The sequence below is a fragment of the Carettochelys insculpta genome, chromosome 3 (assembly GCF_033958435.1).
Source record: "Carettochelys insculpta isolate YL-2023 chromosome 3, ASM3395843v1, whole genome shotgun sequence".
In the NCBI taxonomy this organism is placed as follows: Eukaryota; Metazoa; Chordata; order Testudines; family Carettochelyidae; genus Carettochelys; species Carettochelys insculpta.
Window position 1 is genome coordinate 69,726,402 of NC_134139.1, and position 21,272 is coordinate 69,747,673.

The 21,272-nt window shown below is 50.1% G+C and overlaps 1 protein-coding gene across 1 annotated transcript in view; it reads left to right on the forward strand.

The window, feature by feature from the left end:
• Positions 1-2,898: 2,898 nt before the first annotated feature.
• The window catches only part of RGS7 (regulator of G protein signaling 7), a 522,791-nt gene continuing 504,417 nt past the window's right edge, over positions 2,899-21,272 (forward strand). The window contains exons 1-2 of the mRNA XM_074988640.1: positions 2,899-2,997; positions 3,791-3,917. Coding sequence (XP_074844741.1) covers positions 3,840-3,917 — 78 coding nt within the window. The 5' untranslated portion in view covers positions 2,899-2,997; positions 3,791-3,839. The remainder of the gene's footprint in view (positions 2,998-3,790; positions 3,918-21,272) is intronic.

Consider the following 21,272-nt stretch of genomic DNA (forward strand, 5'->3'; position numbering starts at 1 on the left):
ATTCAGCTGCACATCTACCAATGTAATTTATGCCATCATGCCAGCAATGCCCCTCTGCCATATACATCGGACAAACTGGACAGTCTCTACGTAAAAGAATAAATGCACACAAATCAGACATCAGAAATGGCAATATACAAAAACCCATAGGAGAGCACTTCAATCTCCCAGGCCACACAGTAGCAGATTTAAAAGTAGCTATCCTGCAGCAAAGAAATTTCAAGACCAGACTCCAAAGAGAAATTGCTGAGCTACAATTCATCTGCAAATTCAATACCCTCAGCTCAGGATTAAACAAAGACTGTGAATGGCTGGCTAAATACAAAAGCAGCTTCCCCTCTCTTGGAGTTCACACCTCCAGATCTACTGATGACAATATAACTCAGCCTTCCTGACTGAGCTAACCTCGTTATCCCCAGCCTTGCCCTGGCCTATTTATACTTGGCCTTGAAGATTTCCAGGACCAGCATCTGAAGAAGTGAGTTAACTCACAAAAGCTCATGCTCTAAACTTTTCTGTTAGTCTATAAGGTGCCACAGGACCTTTCGTTGCTGCTTTCTTTCAGTAGTCAACTTATTGACCCAACCCCAATTGCTCGATTGGTATCGCGGACCTTGGTTATGCAGGTTACATCCGAGCCAGCATCTGTTAACGTTTAGTTGTACTGGCATCAGATTTAATTCGTATTGTTGTTTGACAGTCAGTGCATCGACACACATCTGACCAACCCTCCTCCTTCATCCGGGCTTGGGACTAGCATGGAGCTCTCAGTGGCTTCATGGTGGAGTTACAAAGAAAAATGCTGCTCGAATATTTTAGTTTGTTTTGACACTTATTTTGCATATTTTGATCTGCCTTAGTTGACAATCTGTATTTAATAAAAAAAATTTCAGATTTTTCAAACTTCATATGTATTAACATCAAATTATTGCCTGACTTCTCCACTTGTCTGATTTCCTCAATTTCCTGCAACTGTGAATATTTCAATTCTAACCCAGAAAAAAATAAAAAGAAACATTGAACTGTACCAAAATTTAAAAAAAGAAAACAAATTCTTCCAACCCCAAACATAAACTACTTTATCCATACTGTAAAGATTTCAGAACCAGTTGCCTTCCTTTTTTCTGTTTTTCTCACTTAAATCAAGAAGAAGGCACTACTGTACAAAAATAATAAATACTACTGGAAACCCACAGATATTTCTCTTCCGTGCAAGTCTAATTAATGCTATTACTAAAATGCATCTTCTGTCCGTTAGCTGAGTAATTGGAGGAAAGGAATATATGTGAATATTTAATAGTTTCCTGTGAGGTTTTGCAGAAGATAAAATTGCATTTAAAAAGTTACTCTGTAGCTTTGCCCTTGAGAGCCCCCTGAAAAAAGCCATTAAAAGGCAATATGATACAATGAGTATCTGAATTTGTCCTTTTTTTGATGCTCCCCAGTGATTTATGTGATTTGTGTCCTTAATACACTTTGAGTCAAGTTCTCTCACTGTATCTAGTGTGAAATAGAACCCTATCACTGAACTATCAGATTACTTTAGGACTGTCCACTCAAGCGGTCGTACCCAATTTGGAACTCCAGAGGCATACTTTAGGAAATGTGATTCAGAATCTTTCTCTCTGTATTGACTTGACTGGATCACTGAGTCGGAACAAACCTGGAGTTTGGAAAGTTTAGATTTAGATCCAAATTCCATGGCTTAGTTCCCATGCTTAGAGTATGCCATGTGGGATCTTAGCAGGAAGCAAGAATTTCTTCAGTCTTTTTGTCCACTCCTCCATTTCTCATTTTCCCTAACCAGTATTTTCACTCTTTATACCTATTTTCTCCTTTCTTTTGCTTTCATAGACTCACCAAAATCTTACTTTCACCCCTTTGCTTTTCTCAAACTTCCCTCTCCCATCTCAAAATCCTTCCCCTTCTCTTGACCCAAGAGAAAACTTCCTCTGCCCCTTTGCTTGCAAGCTGTTTGAGGGAGGGATGGTTTTGTGTTTTACACACCACCTGCTACCACTTGAGGAGAACACCTCAATCAGGAGATGTCTGGAGAACACAAAGTCTTCCTCTCATTTCTGCAAGAGTCTGTAATTACATCTAAGGCTGTCTCTCAGCTGCAGTGCAATGATTGTCCCAAAGCACACTCCACAGGGGGCAGTATGCACGAGGAAAATCTCTTCACCCTCAAGGCGGCTCTGTCCTCTTCGTTCCTGCTGCTATTCCTCATATTTTGAGTGGAAATTTCAGCTTAGCAACTTCGAATGCATAAAATCCAGGTCTCTGAGCAAGGGCGGGGATTTCACTCCAGGGGCCCTGACCCGCCTCAGTTTCCCACAGAAAGCTGCAGGAAGAGCACCCCGTCTGCACAGTAGGCCACTGCCCCGTGCAAGTGCCCATCTCTGACCGAAGCGTTACACAGAATGGGCCTCTCCCCTTAGTAGCCAGGCTGGGGCTCATCCACCGCCTTACGCTGGAGGAAGAGACAGGCGGTGACACACTTTCCCCCAGCTCCACCCTCCCTCACCCATCCCATTTGCCCATAGCCTAGTCTGGGCCCGCCCTCCCGCCTGGCCTAATCGCGTTGCCAATTTGCTGCCCAGCCTGCAGGCGGCTGCAGCTCCGCGCCCGCCTGCCTGGCGGGGGGGAAGGCAGCGCCAAGAGCAGCAGCCGCAGCCGCAGCCAGGGAGCAGGCGGCGCCGCGAGCCGCCCGGCGCTGCAGCAACACCTTTGACGTTCCATTCCCTCACGTGACGAGCAGCTCGGCTCCAGGGAGGGGAGCAGCGGCGGCCGCTCGTGCGAGGCTGGCGGGCGGGGGGAGGGGGGGCGCCGCGGCGGCAGCGGCAGCGGCAGAAGCAGCAGCCCGGCCGCGCGCTTTGTTTGTGTGATGCCCAAGCCGCGCATCCTGCCCTCAGCTGCCGTCTGACACTGACCGCGCCGGGAGGAGGCGGAGGAGAGGAGCCGCGGCCGCGCAGCCCGTGACCTTGGGCCGGGCAGGTACATCCGCAGGGCGGGGAGCTCCTCCTGCCGCGGGGGGCGGCCCGGCGCCTGCTGTCCGCGGTGCTGAAAGGCCGGGCTCGGGCGGCCGGCAGCCCCAGCCTGTGCGGGGCCGCCGGGCCGGGCGCAGAGTGCAGCTGCGGGTGGGGGCCGCGGTGCAACCTCCTCCGCTCCCGCGGCGGGGAGGGCTCGGGCTGGAGCAGAGCCCGGCGAGTCCGCTCTGCGCCCGCAGCCTGTCCTCCTCCCCGAGCTAGCGCTGCCCGGGGCCGCGGAGGGGGCGCAGGACGCGGCAGATCGTCTAGCTAAGGGCTTTCGCGGCTCCCTGGGCAGGTGGGGAGCGCCGCACGGGCCGGGGAAGTGCCGCAGCCGGAGCCGCTGCTGGGCGGGAGTGCGGGGCGCACTGCGACCGGCTGGAGAGGCGGCGGGCTCGGGGCGGCCGCTGGAAGGCGGAGCCCACCCGCGGGAGTGCCAGCGGAGCGGGTGTGTGAGTGTGCGGGGCGGGAGGCGAAGGAGCTGTTTGTAGGGTGATGCCCTTACCGTAGCGTGCTGGGGGGTGTGCCAACGGAGCCCTCTCCAGGGGCAAGTCATTCTAGTGCAAACCGGGTTCGTGCCTTGTCCTCCTCCCTTACTTACAGGCAAACGCGGAATTAGGCTTTGCCCCAGTGTAAGGATCGGGCCGGAGAAATTGATGATGGGAACGTGTTAGGGGAAAAGCAACTCGCTGAAGCATCGGTGTGGGGAAGGAGACCTGCCGCTATAGGTTCCTGACTCAGATCGCGCTTACCTTTCGCAGCGGCAGATTGCTCAGCGCAGCTTTTGTCAGCGGATCATATCATTGGGACATGGCACAAGGAAATAGTTATGGGCAAAGCAGCAACGGGGTGGCTGATGAATCCCCAAACATGCTGGTGTACAGAAAGGTAAGAGGAGGCTTTTTACTTTCTTGGACACAGCTGCACAAATTACTTTAGGGAACTTTCACTCCTGGTTTCCTATCCCCCCTGCCCTGAAATGTAACTATTTAAATATTTTGCCTCCACTTGTCTTGATGTACCTTGCCGCTGTGATGTGCCATTTGTAGGAGTGCAACAACGGGAGCTGGGAGCAGGATGGCTTGATATCAGTCCTTTCCTATATTATTGGAATATTTAGTATACATGATGTGTATACTTTACACTACTTACAGCAACACTAGATGGCTACCTCTACACTACAGCAATCCTTCTAAAGAAGGTCTTCTGGAATATCTCTTCTGTAAAACTTCTTTTGAAAGAGTATGTCCACACACAAAGCAGATTGAAAACTTCGATCTGCTCTTTTGATAGAGAGCATCCACACAGGCCCTGCTCTTTTGAAAGAATGGGCCAAGAATCAAAAAATCCTGCCCCATGAGTACTGCTCTTTTGAAAAAAGGGCCCCAGGGACATCTACACATGTGTGTTTCTGAAAGAATGTTTTGGAAAAAGTCACTCTTCCTCATCTGGGGCTATAGCTACACTACAAGATAAATTCAAATTTATTAAAATTGATTTTATAATGCTTTTTTTTAAATTCAATTTTGAGTATCCTCACTTCTCACAGGGTCCCAACAAATTTGACATATTGGTTCCACACTCAAATCACCAAACCTCGACTGTTGCAGCAGTGCATTGTGGGAACCTATCCCACAGTTCCCTCAGCTCTGTTCTGAACCTGGAGCCAGGTGCAGCACTGTTGTCAATCCCCACAGCATGTGGGACCTGGGAAACTGACAGCACAGCAGCCCTGGTCAGTTTTCCAGCTCCTGCTAATAGTGAGGAACTGGGAGCCAGGTGCAGCAGCGCTGTCAGTTTCCTGGGTCTCTACAGCTTGAAGAACAGGGGAGACTGACAGTGCAACAGCCCTGGTCAATATCCCAGCTCCCCCAAGCTGCAGGACCCAGGAAACTGACAGCACAGCAGCCATGGTCAATTTTTCAGCTCCAAAAATACTGCAGGAGTGGAAAACTGACAGCTCAGCAGCCCTGGTCAGTTTCCTGGCTCCCAATAATAGAGGAGAGCTGAGAGCTAGGTGCAGTGCATAGCTTTGTGGGATACATACAGGACACTTGTGGAGGCTAATAAATTCAAATGAAAGACATGGTGCTTCCACACTAGCATTTATCTGACATTTTAAACTCAAGATACCCATTCATTAATATCAACATTTTTTTATCGCTGTTAGGGCAGACTAAATCCAGCTAAAGACATTTACAGTGAAGGTAATGAAGTTTTAATGTCGAACTAACTCCTATAAATTCAATTTTATCTCGTAGTGTAGATGAAGTCTGGGAGAGGAAGAGGGATGAGGGGAAAAGTGCTGCATTGTTGTGATTTAATACTGAAAGAACACATTTTGTGTGTAGACACTCCATGGGATTTTTCGAAGGAGCCCTGGCTTTTTTGAAAAAAAAAAACTTGCTGGTGTAGACATAGCTGGAGTGCATGAAATGTTAGACTGGTATCACAGCTGGCTTATCTGTAGTCTTTTAAGAAATAACCTAACCTCTTGCTCTAAATTTTAAAAACACAGATGCATATGCCAAATTTGCAAAGTGTTCAGGAACATTTGGTCTATAATGCATGCGTTACACATTCATTCATGTTTTATTTCTTTTTATATATGTCAGGTGGCAGTCCTGTAATTAGTTTATTTCATCTACTATTCCCATGTAAGGAGGACAGTTAATTTGTGGTGATAAAACATTTTAACATTGAATTAGAATATTCCCTATTAAAATAATTTAATTATAAAATGAATAAAATATTACATACTCTATATTTTGCTTTTCAAATAGCAAATGTTCTATGGCTAATTAACTGGCTATTTCCAAAGCATTTAAAGTGTTAATTATATATGTGGTGTGTGGCTATTTTATGTTTTCCAATCAATAGTATTTTTTTAAAAACCCTGTATTTCAAGGATTCTTTCTGCAAATACTTTTCCCAACATTATAAATGTTTAAACAACAACATCAATCAACAAACTTTCAGACATTGAATTCAATAATGGGATTTATTTGGCTAGTGTACTTCAATTAGAGAGGTTGCTTGGGGAATTTGAGATGGGTTAGTGGAAAAAGACTATGTTTAAAGTAAGGGGACAAAGCTATCATTATTTGGGAACTGGACTCCTTTAAATACAATTAAATTATACGAAAAAAACTCGTAAATTGTGGTAGTGGTGAAAGAGAGACTTTCACACAAACTCAGATGCAAAATGTTTTAAGTACCTGTTTACCCCAAGAATTTAGGGTATTGTAATTATTTTGTGTTTGCTTAAAATGGCAAAATCAACCCTTATTTGTTTTCTTAAAAAAGTTTATACCAATTAATTAATGTCAGTGCTTCTTCACTAGTCAGAGTAATTGATGTATCATCAGAGATTTGGTAATAGACTGTTCTTTCTAGAGATTACAAATATTTTTGTTAGTCACAAATTGATGTGTATTGCATGCCTTATTTTCAAAGATGCTACTGACTTCAGTGGTATTTTGGAATGTCCAGAAACTTAGGTAATCAGGCTATTTTACTTAGGGGACTAAATATAATTTTAAGATTTGGATGCAGACAAGTCTGGAAAACTTTGCACATGTGTATGTACATAAGGGTGGGTATCACTGGAGTACCTTTGCTTTAACTTTGCAATAGTGTACAAAAACTCTTTGTGCTTATGTATATTTATATAGTAAATAAACGTGGGCAGAGTGGTTGTCATAATATTACATTTTCTAAAAATATTATTGCAGCTAATAGATTTGATTCAGTTCCTTCAGAACACAGTATTTCACTGCATTTTATGTATACTTAACACCAAGTTTCACTGTAACATTTCAGACATGTAATGGATGCAATAATTATTGCATAAGAGATAATAAAAGTAGTTAGGTTTTGTAATTATTGTTCTAAAGCTGCTGTAATCAAACACATTTTTTCCCCACTAACGTCATTTTTTCCTCTTAAAAATCCATTTTCATTGATGAAGTGTATTGTCGACATATATAAAATATATAGGAAAGCAAAACTGTAATGTCTATTTACTTGTTTTTGCTATGGTGTTTTTTAAAAACAGGTTTTACATAGTAGGTCACTTTTCTCATATTTGGGTGTCATGTAATATAATCCATCATGTTATTTTTGTGCCAGGAATGGAAATTCCCCTGCTCAGATTGGCAGAGACCTTGCGGGGTTGGGGGGGGAAGGGGGAGAGTTCCCCTTCCTGTGCAGCGTAGGATCCAGGTTGCTTGTAGACTTAAGATAGTGTAAATGGTAGATTCTCTGTAATGGGAAGTCTTTAAATCATAATTTGATGACTTCAGTAACTTAGCCAGAGGTTATGGACCTATTGCAGTCACAGAACCTCATCCATCTATTACTGTAATGTGGAGAAGGTCAGACTAGATGACCATAATAGTCCCTTCTGGATTTAAAGTCTATGTTTGTTTTTGATTCCTTTAACTACTCTTACAGGTGTCGTGGTCTTGAGTGAAAACTCCCAAGCAGAGTTCTAGAAAGAGGCAGCAAACATATGTATTTTAAAAGTACATAGGTACATATGACAGGATGAAAATGCAGGCCCACCAACAGACGGGGACAAAGAGGGCAGTTGCCCCAGGGCCTGGTGATTCAAAAGGGTCTGGGGCTCTGGCTGCTTCTGTGGTGCCCAGAGCCCTGAATCCTTTAAATCACTGCTAAAGCTCCTCTGCCCTTGGCCCTGCCCCTTCCAGGAGCATGCAACCAGCCCTCCTCATCCTGCCCAGGGACCTGGCATAGCTAACAGACCCCTAGCAAATGTGATACTGTAGTCCTGGGATGGCCAACCAGTTAGAATTGAAGAGCCAAAATAACTGTGAATAGAGTGTAATGAGCTATGCATTCTATATTTATTTTAATATATCTATATCTGTCTATCTCTGTATAGATATATATGTCATATGTACATCTATACTATATCTCTACAGAGATATCCATACATTATATAGACCTACATTTATATGATTACAGATCTATATATATTTTGAATATCTATATATCTAACACTTGGTTCAATGTCCTCCCCTAGAGCCAGGCATCCCCTGTTCTCCCATAATCTAGACCAATTCCCCTCCCCTGTCCCACAGCCAGGCACCCCCAGTGCCTGCCACTCTAACCCAATGCTGGCAACTCACTGGAGCTGCTGCTGCTGCCAGCACTGCTGCTGCCACGTGCCTCTCCCTCCAAGCCGGGGGGCGGGTGGGGCGCATATGCAGAATGGTTGGTAAGTACTGGCGTGCAGCTTGGAGCGGGGACCGTATTTCTTCACTCAAATAGACACATGCATCTTGAGAGCTGTGGGTTGGCCACCCCTGCTGTATGCAAAAATATACTGCATCTGACCAAGTGAGTCTTAGCCCACGAAAGCTTATGCTCCAGTAAATCTGTTAGTCACAGGACTTATCGTTGTTTTCCCAAATACACTATAACTCCTGCATTTAGAGTGTGAGAAGAGGTTGTTAAAACATAAATCATTTGATTTCAGATAATACCAGCTGCACTTAAAGCTTCAAGTATGATGGTTTAGCTGTAGCTGCTACATCACAGGAATTTTGAAAAAAATTTCAGAACAGAATGCTCCTCCATTTTCTAAGAACTGGCTGTGGTAACTAGGAAGTTTCGCTGCATTTTGGCATGGTATTCAGGAAGAATGAACTGTACTAAGTGAGTAGAGCACAGATCTGCCAAATTAACAAACTTCTTTTAATAAAAATTAGAATATGTATTAGAAATTACTAGAAAAAGTTATGTACATTTGGGCTGGGTATATTGTGGATGAATGAATGGTTAAATTTTAAATCTTCAGATATTTTGAATGCCATGGTTTAAATGTAGTTGTGTTGGATGGCTTGTCCCAATATGATATTTATACAGCATGATTGTGTGGGTTGACAATCTGATATTTCTACCCATGAGAAATAAAAAGAATGTGTAATACCTCTTGTGACAGATTAAAGGTAGGCCTTGACTGTAGTGAATACACAGCAAAAATTTTATTAAGGGTGCTGAGCACAGATTTAACCTTGTAGTTGTTACTTCCACTCTTGCTTGAGTCTAATTACATGCAGTCTGGACTGCCTGGAATCACAGCCTAGGTCTCCCTAAATCAGGCCCTGTCAGTTGATTCCCTGTGTGGTTGCCCAGGAGAGATTCAGATGCCTCCCAGCTGATTAGCAGAGCATCCACAGCCCTTCTGCTGACAGTGTGTGTTTCTGTTAGTGAAGGACAGCTGCACATGCCTTGGTGCACATGGCAAAATTTACTGGGCACATGGATAGAAAAAATAGAGAGAACACTGCTCTAAGTCCTGGCCCAGTCCAGCCATGAAAGGAAAGACTGGTTGTTGTACAGAAAACTTGAAGAATTTGTAACAGAGAGGAAGCTGTGCTAGTCTATACACTATCAAAACAAAAAAGCAGTCAAGTAGCACTTTAAAGACTAGCAAAATAGTTTATTAGGTGAGCTTTCGTGGGACAGACCCACTTCTTCAGACCATAGCCAGACCAGAACAGACTCAATATTTAAGACACAGAGAACCAAAAACAGTAAGCAAGGAGGACAAATCAAAAAAAGATAATCAAGGTGAGGAAATCCATTATCACACCCTTCTGGAAAGAGAAGCAGCCGAGCTGTCTTTTATATTCAAATTGGGCACATTAACACATGGTTTAAATAGTGATGGGAACTTTCTGAATCACTATAGGGGCTCGTCTGCATACTTGGCTCAATCTAATTTTTGACCTTCCCCCCCGCACCCCTCCACTCTCTGATTTGCTCACCTTGATTATCTTTTTCTGATTTGTCCTCCTTGCTTACTGTTTTTGGTTCTCTGTGTCTTAAATATTGAGTCTGTTCTGGTCTGGCTATGGTCTGAAGAAGTGGGTCTATCCCACGAAAGCTCACCTAATAAACTATTTTGCTAGTCTTTAAAGTGCTACTTGACTGCTTTTTGTTTTGAAGAATTTGGATGATTTGAGATGGTCCTAAGTCACAAGGTTTGGATCGGAGATCTGATCTGTATCTGCCTTTTATGAGAATCAGGTGTGTTTCGGTTCAGTTCTGAAATTCGGCTCATGATAGAGAGAGTGTCTGAATTCCAAGGTCTGGTTCTGACCTTTTTCAAAAGTCAGGGTATTTATTGAGCCAGGAGTTACTTTTCACCAGAGATGCCAAGCCCCAACAAAACCACAAACATTACAGTAAAGAAGCTCATCTCTTACCCATTGTTAGTTTCTGGTTAGTTACCAAGCTAAGGAAGTGACGAAGGATGATTGGTTTGTCCAGAAAAGGAGGATGAAGGAAACATAAGAGTGTAAAATGAGGCAATTTAGATTTTGGCCTCTTCTTCCAGTATCCCATGTTCATATATACACAGGCTGCGTCTATACTAGAGAATTTTGTAGCCAAAACTAGGGTTTTGTCAACAAAAGTTGTGGAGCTTCTTCAACACAAAATGCATTTTAAAAAGCCACATCTATGCAACTGCCCACAAGCAGGACTAAACCTGGGATCTCTAAAGCATAGTGCAGGCGTCTCTGCAGCTTAAGCTAAAAGCCAGCTGGCTCTCAGCTTAGGCTGCAGAGGATGCTCATTCTTCCTCTGTGAAGTGGTCTAGGTACCACTACAAGTGACAGTTATCCACACATAGGTGTATGGGTTACATAGACGTTCCTGGCAGGTGGCGCTGGGGGACGGGGGGGGGACGGGGGGCTTTTTTGACAGAGTGGATCAAAAGATCACTTTTTCTCTTCCGAAGGTAACATCTGTAGACATGTGCTTCTAGTGCAGATGTAGCCAGAAAGTATATTGCACATTTCATAGAAAACCCATTGAAAATATTTGAGTTAATTTTACAGTGCATAAATGACTAATTTAAATCTGTGTAGCGAAAAGCATTAACACAGGTAAATAGTTCCTTTTATCAGCATAATACCTCCTCTGAAAACTCTTCTATGTTAGCATTATTGAGCATCTGTGAGTAATTTTTTCTTTTAATAGAAAAGCAGCTGCATTATATTTTTAGATGCCCGCCTCATTATAAAATACTGAAATATGACACATAGGTGGTGCCAACATATCTTAGGAAGAGTCCTACATTTCCCTCGTATTAGCTTCAGGCAAGTATGAACATTCTGAATGAATACTTTTTTATCCTTTCCTATGGAGTCTATTTCAGTCATCAATTAAAAACTGAATTAGAAGATTGAAGAATACTGGAACCATTAGTGTTTGAGCATCAAGACTTCTTCATATATAACTCTTCTGTCTCAGCGATACTTTCAGTTCTGGCTGGAAGCTGGATTGTGAATAGAACTACTAATACTGGCTTTTTTCTTGTGCTGTATCTTATGATTTTGTTTTCAGAACTTGAGGTTATTTTCTTTTTTCAGTTTGTGACAAGGACAGGATAGAGTTTATTGTTGGTTCTAAAATTAGAAGTTTTCCCACTATTTGTGAAGTACTTCCTTTAAAAAACTCATGGAAGTCTAATTAACCACCCTCATGTTCTGTTTTGAATGAGTCTAAGGTGAACACTATGTGGAAGATTATGAACTCTAATTTGCAAGTTTACTTGCTATTTTATCACCTGTTTAAATACAATTTTGGCCCTTTTTGTGATACCAGGACTAATTTTGTTGGAGTAACTATCAGTCTTGTTGACTAAGACTTTGAGTCACTATCTCTCTCCCCGCCCTAAATTTTAAAATAGTTTTTGACATAGGTGCTGATATTTTGTAGTGTTTTAGGCTGTTGTGTTCTTGCTTCTATTTTAATTCCACAAAAGATGGACTTGTATTATAAGCTTGTCTGCCAGTCTACTATAATGTGACATTGCTCATAGAAGTGTGGTATTTACACGAATGGCATAATGTCATTCCTATTACAATTATTCATCTACCATGTAAGCTGTGGAAATAGCACTAATTCTCTTTAGGCCTCTCCAAAAATTAATTGGTTAGTTAAAGTGACTGTTTAATAAAATTGTATCGATAACATATGGGCAGGAGTGAGAGTGACTTAGAGTTCTCCCAGAGACTGTCTTATCACAACATGCCACCCGTGTGGGGAGAGGCTCAGGGCATGTTTAGGGTTGTGAAAGGGCAGTCCCTGTAAGAAATTTGTGAGTTGTGGAGTGCAGGGAGCTCAAGGAAGAAGGTTGGGGTGGTTGGGGGGGCAGGAGTCAAGGCATGAGGCTGGGGCCGTGGGGTGCAGAAGTCAGGGTTGGGTGTGTGAGAAGCTCAGGGAAGGGGGTTGAGGTGTGTACTGGAGGGCAGGAGTCAGGGCAGAGGGCTGGGAGTATGCAGGGAGGCTCAGGGCATGGGACTGGTGCATGTGTGTAGTGGGGCGTGGCTCCTGGGGCAGTTCCATTTGCTACCGAGTTACCTTTACCTGGGTGGTTTATGGGCCCCTACCTTGCTGCTCCTGTTCACTGTGCAGTCACAAGGGAGCTGTGGGCCAGCTGTGTGCGGTACTGACTGCATGTGCACTGCCCAGCATCCACTGACAGGGGTAGCAGGACAGGTGCTGATGCACCAGTAGCCCATCTGGGGCGCTCATGCCTCCCCTACTGTGCACCTCCAGCCAGCCCCTTTCACACCATCCTGCCTCTCTTGGCTGGCTGCACTGGGTCACCAGCACCAGCCTGCAGCAGGAGCCCCAGGAGACCGTCTGGAGAGTGCAAGTCACAGCATGCCCCAGCTGACTTTTCCACAATGGCACACTGGCATGCACCAGCTTACTTTCACCTCTGCATGTGGGTTTTCTCAAGTATTCACTCAAGGAAAAAAGTTAACCTGACTGCAATCTTCATATCTGGGGAAGGACATGAAGGATGGAGTCTTTATAGTGATAAGCAATGACCTTTGGGAGAATTTTTAACTTCAGTAGGAGAATTAGACACTGCGTCTTTCTAAATATGCCTACATTATGGTGGCATTACCATGGCTACCCAAAGGAAAATATTAATTATATTTCCTCACAGCCATACAGCACCCCCATCAGTTCCTTCCAGAGTCAGCAGAAACATCTTTAGCTGTTATATATTCATCTGTGTTGGCTATGTCTTTAACATTATAAGGAATTCCTGTTCCAAAAGTAAGTTACAGAAGCTTTGAAAAAACTGTTTTTAGTGGCTCATTTTTAGAGTGTGTGTGTGTGTGTAGCAGTATTGTTATGGGCTATAATCAGTTTGTACCAGCTGACCACACAGAAAGATCTAATGTCCCAGTGAATGCTTTCCTGGAAGATGCAAATGCCAAGAAAGATCTGAGGTACTGTGGGTGACCATCAAGATGCCTGAACAAGTAGTACTCTTACTGATGAATTTTAGAGTGACTCCAGGTTCCATGAAAGCATTAGGTCACACTGGGCCTAGGTAAACTGGAGGACTGGGCCAAAAGAAATCGGATGAGGTTCAACAAGGACAAGTGCAGAGTCCTGCATGTGGGAGGGAAGACTCCCAAGCATTGCTACAGGCTGGGTGCCAGCTGGCTAAGTAGCAGTGCAGCAGAAAAGCACCTGGGGATTACGGTGGATGAGAGGCTGGATATGAGTCAACAGAATGCTCTTGTAGCCAAGAAGGCTAATGGCATATTGGGGAGCATTAGGAGAAGCATTTCCAGCAGATCTAAAGAAGTTATTATTCCCTTCTACTTGCCACTGGCCAGGTCACATCTGGAGTACTGCATCCAGTTGTGGCCCCCTCCCAGTATAGAAAGGATGTGGATGCATTGGAGGAGGTTCAGCAGAGGGCAACAAAAATGATTAGGGGGCTGGAGCACATGACCTATGAGGAAAGCCTAAGAGACTTGCACTTATTGAGTTTACAGAAGAGAAGAGTGAGGGGCTCTAAAAAGAATGGAGACAGGCTGTTTTCATTAGTGAAGGATGGCAGAACAAGGAGCAATGGTCTGAAGTTACAGAGGGAGAGGAGTAGGTTGGATATTAGGAAAAACTATTTCACCAGCAGGGTGGTGAAGCTCTGGAATGCTTTACTGAGAGAGGTGGTGGAATCTCCATCCCTAGAGGTTTTTAAGTCCTGGCTTGACAAAAGTCCTGACTGGGATGATTTAGTTAGGGTTGATCCTGATTCAGGCAGTGGACAGGATTAGGTGACCTCCTAAGTGCCCTTCCAGCCCTGGGATTTATAATTCTATGATTCTGTGAAAGTATTAAGTGGTTCCTTAGCTCTCTTCACTTGGTCAGCTGTAAGGAGATCGCAGCCTAAGGTAATATTGCTACAGGCAATACAGAAGGACATATCAGACCTCAAAGACTAAAGCTGAGCCACTGGAAGTTGGAAATAGTTACTTTGGGTACAAAATAGGCTGATTCTTTTCAAAGCTCCTGTAATTTATTTTTTCACCATTAATTCCTCATAACTTTTGAGTCCCAGTGATGCATGTACAAAAGCTAAAGATATCTGATGTTGCTGGTAGGATTTGAATGGGGATGCTTGCAGGCCCATGACTGGGGTCAACTTATACAGTAGTCCCTCGAGTTACACAAGGGTTGCACTCGCATGCGCCCTTGTGTAACTCAAATTTTGCTTAAGTTGGGGAGGCAGCTTTTTTTCCCCAGCAGTCCACACATTCTGCAGCTTCAGAAGCAGCAGGAGCACCTGGAGCTCCTTTTGAAAGGTAAGTCCTGGGGCTGGGGGGGCGGGCAGCTGGGGAGGCTTAAGCCTGGTGGTGGGTGGGGCTGTGGGAATGGGGTAGCAGGGCTAAGTCTGGGGTGGGGTTAGGGCTACAGGGGTTGGGGGTTGGAGATGAGCTGGGGCCGCATGCCCTTTGAGGGGCTGAGCCGGAGCTGGGTGTGGAAGGGGTGAGCCAGAGCTGAGGGAGCAGGATTTTGATTATTAATGGCTACGTCTACACGTGCACCCAACTTCGAAATAGCTTATTTCGATGTTGCGACATCGAAATAGGCTATTTCGATGAATAACGTCTACACGTCCTCCAGGGCTGGCAACGTCGATGTTCAACTTCGACGTTGCTCAGCCCAACATCGAAATAGGCACAGCGAGGGAACGTCTACACGCCAAAGTAGCACACATCGAAATAAGGGAGCCAGGCACAGCTGCAGACAGGGTCACGGGGCGGACTCAACAGCAAGTCGCTCCCTTAAAGGGCCCCTCCCAGACACACTTTCATTAAACAGTGCAAGATACACAGAGCCAACAACTAGTTGCAGACCCTGTATATGCAGCACGGACCCCCAGCTGCAGCAGCAGCAGCCAGAAGCCCTGGGCTAAGGGCTGCTGCCCACGGTGACCACAGAGCCCCGCAAGGGCTGGAGAGAGAGTATCTCTCAACCCCCCAGCTGATGGCCGCCATGGAGGACCCCGCTATTTCGATGTTGCGGGACGCGGATCGTCTACACGTCCCTACTTCGATGTTGAACGTCGAAGTAGGGCGCTATTCCCATCCGCTCATGGGGTTAGCGACTTCGACGTCTCGCCGCCTAACGTCGATTTCAACTTCGAAATAGCGCCCAACACGTGTAGACGTGACGGGCGCTATTTCGAAGTTACTGCCGCTACTTCGAAGTAGAGTGCACGTGTAGACGCAGCCAATGTGAGTTAAGTGCAACTCGAAATCATGCATTTGGAGGTACTATTGTACTTTTCTTTCTGTACAGCTGGTGATGCCATCATATTGTATACATCCTTCCTGAGGTGGAGACCTGAAAAAAAGCTTTTAGCTACATCACTCAGGCTACGTCTACACGTGCAGCCAACATCGAAATAGTCTATTTCGATGAATAACGTCTACACGTCCTCCAGGGCCGGCAACGTCGATGTTCAACTTCGACGTTGCTCAGCCCAACATCGAAATAGGTGCAGCGAGGGAACGTCTACACGTCAAAGTAGCACACATCGAAATAGGGATGCCAGGCACAGCTGCAGACAGGGTCAACGGGCGGACTAGCGCTTCCGGGGCAACAGCTAGCTGCTCCCTTAAAGGGCCCCTCCCACATACACTCAGCCTGCACAGCATGCGGTCTGAGGAGCCAAATAGGCACACAGACCCCGAGCGCCGCAGTCATGGACCCCCAGCAGCAGCAGCAGCAGCAGCTAGAGGTCCACCCAGCCCTCCCGGCAGGAGCAGGGCTTGCCCTGGCTCATGCCATGTTGGGGGCAGCTGAGCACCTTCTTGCCCCAGGGGAGGAGATGCCCCCAGGGCAGCGGGGCTCAGCCCCTACCCCTGCAGCACCCCGCTCCACCCCCCGCCTCACACGCCGGCGGCTGTGGAGCTACCCCACCAGCACCGACTGGTGGGAGCGGCTGGTGCTTGGGGAGTGGGACGACGACCACTGGCTCTGGAACTTCAGGATGACCCGCCAGACATTCCTGGAGCTCTGCCAGTGGCTCACCCCTGCACTCAGGCACCAGGACACTGCCATGCGGTGTGCCCTCCCTGTGGAGAAACGGGTCGGCATCGCTGTCTGGAAGCTGGCCACTCCGGACAGCTACCGATCCGTGGGGCAGCAGTTTGGTGTCGGAAAGGCCACCGTCGGGGCTGTCTTCATGGAGGTAAGAGAACCCACGGGGGGGGCCAGGCCAGGGTAGGGGGCCCAGAGCAGGCCAGGGTAGGGCAGGGCAGGGCAGGGGGGCCAGGGCAGGGCAGGGTAGGGCAGGGCAGGGCAGGGGGGCCAGGGCAGGCCAGGGCAGAGCAGGGCAGGGCAGGGTAGGGCAGGGCAGGGCAGGGCAGGGGGGCCAGGGCAGGCCAGGGCAGGGGGGCCAGAGCAGGGCAGAGCAGGGCAGGGCAGAGCAGGGCAGGGCAGGGCAGGGGGGCCAGAGCAGGGCAGGGCAGAGCAGGGCAGAGCAGGGCAGGGCAGGGCAGGGCAGGGGGGCCAGGGCAGGCCAGGGCAGGGCAGAGCAGGGCAGGGCAGGGGGGCCAGGGCAGGCCAGGGCAGGGGGGTCAGAGCAGGGCAGGGCAGAGCAGGGCAGGGCAGGGCAGGGCAGGGCCACGCACACCCTGCTCACCCCTCATTGGGGCTGTCCCATGTGCTTTCTCTGCAGGTCGTGCGTGCCATCAACTCCATGCTCCTGCACAGGCTCGTGAGGCTGGGGGACCCACATGCCACTGTCGCCGCCTTTGCCACCCTGGGCTTCCCCAACTGCTTCGGGGCTCTGGATGGGACTCACATCCCCATCCGCGCCCCGGACCACAGTGGAGGCCGATACCTCAATCGGAAGGGCTACCATTCAGTCGTCCTGCAGGCCTTGGTGGACAGCCGGGGACGGTTCCAGGACATTTACGTGGGCTGGCCTGGCAGCATCCACGACGCCCGGGTTTTCCGGAACTCGGGCCTGTGCCGCCAGCTGGAGGCGGGGACCTACATCCCCCAGCGGGAGATCCCTCTGGGGGACACCACCATGCCCTTCTGTATCCTCGCAGATACGGCCTACCCCCTCCGGCCGTGGCTCATGCGCCCCTACACGGGCCACCTCTCCGCCAGCCAGGAGCGCTTCAACGAGCGCCTGAACCGTGCGCGCCAGGTGGTGGAGCGCTCATTTGGCCGCCTCAAGGGACGCTGACGATGTCTCCTGACCCTCCTGGATGCCAGCCCCAACAACATCCCCCAGATTGTGGGTGCCTGCTGCGCCCTGCACAACCTCGTGGAGAGCAAGGGGGAGAGCTTTCTTCAGGGCTGGGCCGCCGAGGCCGGCAGGGCACATGTGCAGCCACCTGCTGCCCCCAGTCGGCAGGTGGACCCAGAGGGGACCCGGGTCCGGGAGGCCCTGCGGGCCCACTTCGAGCAACAGGCCGCGGGGTGAACTCTGGCCAGGCCCCCTACTGCCCGCCCCTTCCTCCCCCACACTCCTGCCCCAACGCCCACACCATGGAGCACCCCACCGCCCCCCCCCACTTGTCCAGGAGAAATGACAGCACGAACTTGTGGGTGAATGTAAATGTTTTTTTTGTCTTAACGATTTTTTTTTTTTTTTGTAAATAAATAAATATGTGAAACAGAAACCAAAAAGGAGGGACAAACGTTCAACAAAAGCAAGATGTGCACAAATAAAACAATATACAACAACAAAGCAGAGAACTGTGCGCCATCAACAAAAAAGAAAAGCAGGGAGGAGAACGGGGAGAACTATTTACAGGGGGGGATGGGGCAAACAGGGGCAGTAACATAAAGCAGTCCCCAAAGTCTGTCCAACAAGGGGGGGGGCCACGTCCCGGGCCCCTCGCCCCTACAGCCCAGCACTGGGCGTGCCCGGCTGGGAGCTCTGCCGGGCCTGCAGTCTGGTCCGCGGCTGGGTGGGAGCGGGCTCCACCGGAAGGTATCGGCGCCGGCGAGTCTCGGGTGGCTCCAGGGGTCCCTCGGCGCGGTGGCCCTCGCGGGGAGGTGGTGGGGCGACGGCGGACGGCCCAGCGACGGCTGGAGCAGCTGGTGGTGGGGCTGCAGGAGCGGGCATGGCGGGCGGTGGCTCGGCCGGCGCGGCATGGGGGGCCAGGTAGTCAACCAGCCGGTTGATGGTCTCCATATAGGCCCCCCATGCCTCCCTGCGCCAGGCCAGCACCTGCTCCTGCAGCCAGAGGTGCTGCTCCGACACCTCCAGCTGCTGGCGGAGGATGGCCAGCAGCTGGGGGTCCGTGGCCGCCGCCGGTAGTAGGCGCGGGGTCCGCCGTCTGGCCCTCCGCGGGGCTGGTTGTTCCTCGGCCGAGGGGCTGTCCTGGAGCGAGGGTCCCGGAGGGCTCTCCGGGACAACCGAGGCCTCGCCGGCACTCTCTTCTGGTCCTTCAGATGGTGCAGGTGCAGGTGCAGGACACAGGAGAGGAGCGGGGAAAGAAGAATGGAGACAGGCGTTAGTGTGGGTCCCGAGCCGTGGCCTTTGTGCCCCCCGCCCTGTGCTGCAGGTTCCCCATCCCCGTCCCCAGGAGATGCTGCTGTGATGGATGGGGTTCAGGGGTCCCCCTGCCCTGCACCCCGTCCCCTGGTGGGAGCGACTCTCACTTCACCCCGCAGGGTCTGAGAGCAGGAGAGCTTTCTTAGGCCACAGATGACCAGTTTCTGGCAGGAGTGAGAGCACCAGCTGTCGGAAGAGACAGACCTTCCAACCCGTCGTGGGGAGAAGACCCCAAGGGGTGCCCCTCTGGGATGCAGCTTTCCCCGTCCTCTGGCTGGCTGCCTACCAGCTCTCCCTTCCCCTAGCCTCTACCTGTGGCCCCCGCCCTCGCCCCCCAATTCCAAGCCAGCTCGGCTCCTCCCTCCTGTTTGCTCAGGGCAGAGGTGTCACCTGCCAGCTGTAGCGCCAGGATCCTCCTTTGGCCCTGGGAGCTCCTCGGCTCTGGTGGCTCATATGTAGCCTGAGTCTCCCTTTTGCACTCCCCCCACTCCATCACATGCTGCTGCTGCGGGGTGTCCCACCCCCTCCGCCCGGGGGCCCCTCGAGGTTCCGCTCCCCCCTGGCCCGGGGATGGGGCATGGCACTGTCATGCAGGGTGGCGGGGGGCAGGGGCTGATGGCTGCAGTGCTCTGAGGGCCATGGCCCTAGTGTCCTTGGGGCCATGGCCATGTCAGTGTGTGGGGGGCCCTGGACACATCTCTGTTACCCCCGCCCCTCAAGCCCCGGGGTGTCCACCAGAGAGGGGTACCTACCTGTGGGTCCGCTCCCATGGTCTGGAGATCCCCGGGGGTCGGAGGCCCTGCTGCTGCTCCGGGATGGCAGGAGGAGGATCTGCAGGCTGGATTCTGCGGAGGAGGAGCCCCCCTCCTCCTCCTCCTCCTCCTTCTGCCGCGATGTCCCGGGGATGGCCTCCGGGGGGGGCCCCCGGGGTGCGGGGCTTGCCTCCGGGGCGGAGTCCGGCTGCAGGGCCTGCTGGGGCTCGTCGGCCGAGGTGTCAAGAGTGGCCGGAGGGGAGGAGGTGTGCCGGGAGCCCAGGATGTCCCTGAGCTCCCTGTAAAAGGGGCAAGTGACGGGGGCGGCCCCAGATCGGCTGGCCGCATCCCGGGCCCGGGCATAACCCTGCCGCAGCTCCTTGACCTTACTGCGCACATGGTCAGGAGTGCGGGCAGGGTGACCCCGGGCAGCCAGGCCATCGGCCAGCCGAGCGAATGTATCCGCGTTCCGCCTCTTGCTCCCCATTACCTGGAGCACCTCCTCCTCGCTCCAGAGCCCCAGCAGGTCCCGCATCTCGGCCTCCGTCCAAGAGGGGCCCCGCTGCCGCTTCCCAGACTGTGTGGCCCTCTGGCTGCCCTGGCTGCTCTGGCTGCCCTTGGGGGGGGTCCCCTGGGGGCGCTGGGGTGGCTGCTGGGCAGCCATGGCCGGTGTCAGGGGCTGAGGGCTGTGCAGGCTCGCCGCGGGTGCAGGCAGGAGCCTGCACGTTGCCTCAGCCTCCTGCAGTCAGGGCGGGGGAGTGGACCTTTAAGGGGCCGCTCCACGTGGCCACCAGTGAGCTGAGGGGCTGGAGAGAGTGTCTCTCAACCCCCCAGCTGATGGCCGCCATGGAGGACCCGGCAATTTCGACGTTGCGGGACGCGGATCGTCTACACTGTCCCTACTTCGACGTTGAACGTCGAAGTAGGGCGCTATTCCTATCTCCTCATGAGGTTAGCGACTTCGACGTCTCGCCGCCTAACGTCGAAGTTAACTTCGAAATAGCGCCCGACGCGTGTAGACGTGACGGGCGCTATTTCGAAGTTGGTGCCGCTACTTCGAAGTAGCGTGCACGTGTAGACGCAGCCTCAGACTGTACAGCTGGATCATTAGCTGCAAGACTCCAATTCTTCTATCTTCAACAGGTGGAAGGAATTTCTGCTAGCTTCACTGAGGTGTTGGCAGGCTTTCTTCCTGTAAACCAGGGGTCTCATACCAATTTACCTCAGGGCCAGTACGAGTCCTCAGATATTCCTCGTGGGCCAGCAGGCATTCCCCTTTGGGCAGGGATCCAGAGGGTGGGGTGGGGCCCTCCGCACACATCTCCTGGCCCTCCCTGCTAGCTACCGCACAGAGGCTGTCTGAATTATCCTGTGGATGGAGTGTTCCCCCATGCTCAGGTTAGCCAGCAGAGCCATGAGGAGACTGGGACTGGCAGCAGGGGTTGACATCCCCCAACTCACTGGGGTGACAGGAGCTGTGGGGAAGCAGAGTGATTGTGCTGACCTGAGAGACAGCAGTGGAGAGGAGCAGAGGCTGCTTTATCACTGTGCTTCCCCAAGGCTCCTGCTGCTGAGGTCAGTGTGCGGGTCTGACCCCTGCTGCTGCCCAGC